A 4,661-nucleotide genomic window follows, 5' to 3' on the forward strand; every position below is an offset into this window, starting at 1 on the left:
CCTGTTCTGGCGTCACACCACCAGCCTCTGGGGTCACACCACCTGCTCTAAGCTCACACCGCCTGTCCTGGGGTCACACCACCAGCCTCTGGGGTCACACCACCTGCTCTGGGCTCACACTGCCTGCCTCTGTTGCCCACAGGAAATGGAGGAACAGCACACACCAAGTGACTTCAAGGTCAACGTGAAGCTGGATGCAGCCCCAGGAGAGGACCTGATCAAGGTCCTGGAGGACATGAGGCAGGAGTATGAGTTCATAATAAAGAAGAAGCATCAAGACTTGGACGCTTGGTACAAAGAGCAGGTAAGGGAATGTTGCTGACGCTCCAAAGCCCCTTCCTGCCAGCCAGTGCCAACGCCTGCCTTGTGCTTGGACTCCAGGCGGCAGCCATGGCCCAGCAGGCAGCACCCCCCGCGGCCGTGCCCAGCAGCCAGAGTGACATCCATGAGCTGAAGCGAACGTTCCAGGCCCTGGAGATTGACCTGCAGGCCCAGCACAGCAGGGTGAGTCTAAAGGAGGACAGTGCGGATCAGCCTCCTCCCACCCCACTAGGCCTGCCCAGTCGTCTCCCCTGGCCCACCTCCACCCCCCAGGACATCGTCACTCCCCACTTTCCCTCCAAATGGTTCCTGGCTCCAGCACTCTCACACTCACCTTCCCAGAAAGGGCTCCACTTTGGAGAGGAGGAACCAAAGCACAGAACATTGAGCGAGTTGGCCGAGGTCACTCAGCTAGTGAAAGGCCAGGGGTGTTTGGGGTGGGGCAGCTCCCAGAATCTCTACCAGTGCTCACCCCACTCACCACCAGGCTGAGCCCCCCAGCCCCATCATGAACTGGCACATCCAGCCCCGGCTGCCCACAGCACTGGCGTCCCACAAGGCGTGTCTGCCCACGGGCAAACTCCACACTCTTGAGGCTAAATCCCTGCTGCCATTGTCATGGTTCCCAGGAAAACACCACCATGAGTGGCAGAAGCACCCAGAGTTCATTAGGCTACGTCAGTGGTTGGATGCCCTTTGCGGCCTGTCTGAGCCTTCCCTCCTTCACCACTTCACCCCTCGTGCTCCACTGTGCTCAGGCTTGGGGGGCGTCAGCAGTTCCCTTTGGTGCTGGTGCAGGAGGAAAATTACTGTTATGTCCTGTGAGCCTGTGACATGAGAGACTCTGAAACTATGACTGTCAAGGCAGCATGACAAGCCAGGAGCAGCTCAGTTGCTGCTTGACACATGGTACTTCAGCATGGCCCTTGAGGTCCACCGGGCACTTACACCCAGCCCGTGCCTCTGGCGTGTTCTCCGTTCTGAGAGCTTGCTAGTGGAGTTTACATTCTGGCAGGGCTGAAGCATAAGCATGAGAAGGCGAGGGGCAGATCGGGGATGGCAGCAGGTGCCCAACGCCCTACCCCAAATGGGCAGCATATACCATAAATGCTCAGGAGCGCAGCAGAGCTCCAAGAGTTGCCACGAGCTCCTTGCCACAAAGGTTTAATGCCTATAAAACTGGGCTTCAAAAGCCCCCAACACTGTTCCAACCAGACACAAGTCCAGAACGTACAAGTCTGTCTGCTTCTCATGTTGGCGTCCCAAGAAAAGAGCAGGGATCAGGGCTAACCCCTCGCAAGGGCACTGACTGAGTCAGCTGAGGTGTCTGCTGATGGATGAGAGAGATGTCCCTTCCCCTTACAGAAATCCGCCCTAGAGGACATGCTCTCAGAGACCCAGTCTCGCTACTCCTGCCAGCTGCGGGACATGCAGGCCGTCATCTCCCACTATGAGGAGGAACTGAGGCAGCTTCGCCATGACCTGGAGCGTCAGAACACCGAGTACAAGATCCTGCTGGGCATCAAAACCCACCTGGAGAAGGAAATCGCCACCTACCGCCAGCTCCTGGAGGGCGAGGGCAGAGGGTAAGGCCAGGGCGGGAAGGAGGGAGGGCGCCAGGGGCCCATCAGCCAGGGGCCCTTTGTCAGAGGACCTGAAGATACTCAGGTCAGATTACATTCCACCAACCAGCACACGTGACTTAATCAGCTCTTACTTGCAAGATGCTGAGATTTGAGGTCGATGGCTCAAATTAATATATTAAAATCTCTAGAAAGAAGTAACCAAGGTTTGGCTATAGTGTTTCCCTCTAGAGGAATAGAAAGCCTCCTAGAGATTGTCAACCTGGTATGTCTAAGCACCTTGGGAGGTAACAGCAGTTGTCCACCAAAGGGGCATACATATTCTAACACCCTGGAGAAAGGGTTAGACAATGCTGGTGTGGCTCAGTCCTGATGCCCAAGAACCAAACCTGTAAGTCAAAAGTTTTGGATTGCTTTTGTTTGTAACATATAAGTAAAGTGTCATCACACCAAATTTGGAATAGCCTGAGAAGCCTGGGCTGCTCCACGGGGGTCCAGGCCCTGGCAAGGATCTGGCAGAGCCACCCTGCAGCTGAAAGGAGAGAGGGATCTGGAGACTTCGACTTCCCAGGGGCTAACGGGTAATGGCAAGACAGGGAGCCACGGGCAAGACCCATGCTCTACCTCCAGAGCAGGGAGGTTCTCCCATGAACTCGTGACCTTGGGGTTCCAGAGTCCAGACAATTACTCTCACTAAAAGTGATGAATTTACAGATAGGCCAAGGAAATTAGTTCAGCTTGAGACTTTTTATGATTGCTGCCAATACTAAAATGAATTGTAACCATTATCACTTTTGTAGGACAAAGGAAGATATGCGGTCAAGCATGAAAGGTAAAACTAATCGGTCTTTCACTATTTGAACCCACTTCTTTACATTAACCAGCACACTTACCAGACTGTTGCATCCACAATCCCCAGGGCACACCCAGACATCCTGTGTCACTTAACATGTCAACTAATACAGAACAAAATAAGCTCTCATTCAGTGTTGTCCTCAACAATACATACGAAAGTTCTGTCAGCAGTAGACAAGGCAACCGCTAATATTCTATTAAATAATGAAATCTGTTCACAAACTCCCCAGAAAATGATGTCACATCATTTCCCCAACTGTATCCTATGGGGACTCATGTTCTATGAAAGCTTCATTGGGAATTGGAAGAGCAGGGGTGATCCGCTCTGCCGTAACACGCGTTGTTATCCTCTTCATGAGCAGTAGCGTAGCATTTCACTGTGCCAGGGAGAACAAGTACTGCTGTGGGCAAGACAGGGAGCCACGGGCAAGATCCATGACAAAAGTTATGTCGTTCAACCTAATTCTCCCCAGTGTCCTGGGGAGATCCTGCTTTCCCAGATTACCATTAATATCTCACTAAAAAAGTTCTAAGAAACGACAGCCGGGACAAGTGGTGCTCCCTGATTAGTTCATGGCAAAAATGTGTGAGGCCTTGGGGAGTCAGAATTCTAGTTCCAGTAACCATCACGGCAGATACAAGGTCCCAGCAGATGGCCCTTTGGCCTCTCCAGGGAGGGGAGCCCCACAACTTCATAGGGTGGCCCATTCTGCTGCTGGAGAGGTTTGATTTTTAATGAAGTTCCCCATCTTGCTCTATGAATGGTCCTGTTCTTCCTCCCTAGGGCCCATTTGCTGATATGGCCACAGGACAAGTTTTCAAACAAGGCCTGTCTCTGCCCATGTGGCAGGAGGAACTTGTCTGCTCATCACCAGTCCTCACGTGGCTTAGATCTTCACACGAGGGGCCCAGCCAGCCCTCAGCATGCTCACAGAATCTGTAGGGCGAGTGCTGCGAAGCCCACCCAGAGAGAAACCAGATTCTGTGTCAGCCCTGCCGTTGATGAAGGTCCTGACCTCTAGAGGGGCTTGACCTCTGACACTGACCTCTGACAGTGTCTGACACCCTCATTTCCTAGAGGGTGGGAGGGAAGGCCACTTTTTTGCTCCAGTAAAGCCCACCATATTGCTTAGGAGGATGCATGTTCTGGAAGGCACGATGAGCCTTCAGGCACTGAGAGTTGGGAGCTGAAGCGAGATTGCTCAGAAGGTGGGGCCAGCATGGCTGTGACCTCTACACTGCTCTTTCCCTCAGCATCTGCAGCTCCAACGATCAAGGCCATAACACGGGAGAGCGTCAATGGAAGAATTGTTCTTTCTCAAGTGAATGAGATCCAAAAGTACGTGTGAAGCCGGACACAGTCTCTGCCTGTTGTAAGAACTATTTTTTCCCCAATGGAAAATCCTTGCCCAGACACAAGTGGGTGAGACCTAAGAGGTATCCTCATAGTTATCCAACTTGGAAGGTTTTATTTTTCTCTCTGTAGCAACCTCCCCAGAGGTCCCCTAATGAACTTACACACTGCTGCACTTTTCAAATCAAAGCATGAGTTTGTGAGCTTAAAGCTCCTCTTCCTGTGACAGTTCTCAGACTCCCATCCTTCTGTAGCCAATAAAGCTCCATTAATTCTGTGTCTTGTCATTTTTTTTTAATACCATAAGTTAAGACAAGGCTCAAGGTCACTTCCTAAAGTGGGGTCCTCAGAGCATTGTTTGTGAACGTTCCAGAAGGAACCAGATGCTTCCATCGCAGTCACAGCAGCCGAACACTGAGCAGAACTGTGATTCTAGCAACAAGAAGGGCTCATGAGGCTCTAGGCTTGTACCAGGAGAAAGGGGGGAAAGCAGAGAAAGGGGAGCCCAGAGAGAATTTGAGGTTATCAAACACTAGTCCACCTCACAT

At 52.0% G+C, this 4,661-nt stretch overlaps 1 protein-coding gene across 1 annotated transcript in view; it reads left to right on the plus strand.

The window, feature by feature from the left end:
- The window catches only part of KRT23 (keratin 23, type I), a 12,501-nt gene extending 8,130 nt beyond the window's left edge, over positions 1-4,371 (plus strand). Inside the window, exons 4-8 of the mRNA XM_004684212.2 lie at positions 143-304; positions 382-504; positions 1,687-1,907; positions 2,705-2,736; positions 4,014-4,371. Of these exons, the coding sequence (XP_004684269.1) occupies positions 143-304; positions 382-504; positions 1,687-1,907; positions 2,705-2,736; positions 4,014-4,108 (633 nt within the window). The 3' untranslated portion in view covers positions 4,109-4,371. The remainder of the gene's footprint in view (positions 1-142; positions 305-381; positions 505-1,686; positions 1,908-2,704; positions 2,737-4,013) is intronic.
- Positions 4,372-4,661: the final 290 nt, after the last annotated feature.

The sequence above is a fragment of the Condylura cristata genome, unplaced genomic scaffold, assembly GCF_000260355.1.
Source record: "Condylura cristata isolate star-nosed mole 26May11 unplaced genomic scaffold, ConCri1.0 scaffold00017, whole genome shotgun sequence".
Classification (NCBI taxonomy): domain Eukaryota; kingdom Metazoa; phylum Chordata; class Mammalia; order Eulipotyphla; family Talpidae; genus Condylura; species Condylura cristata.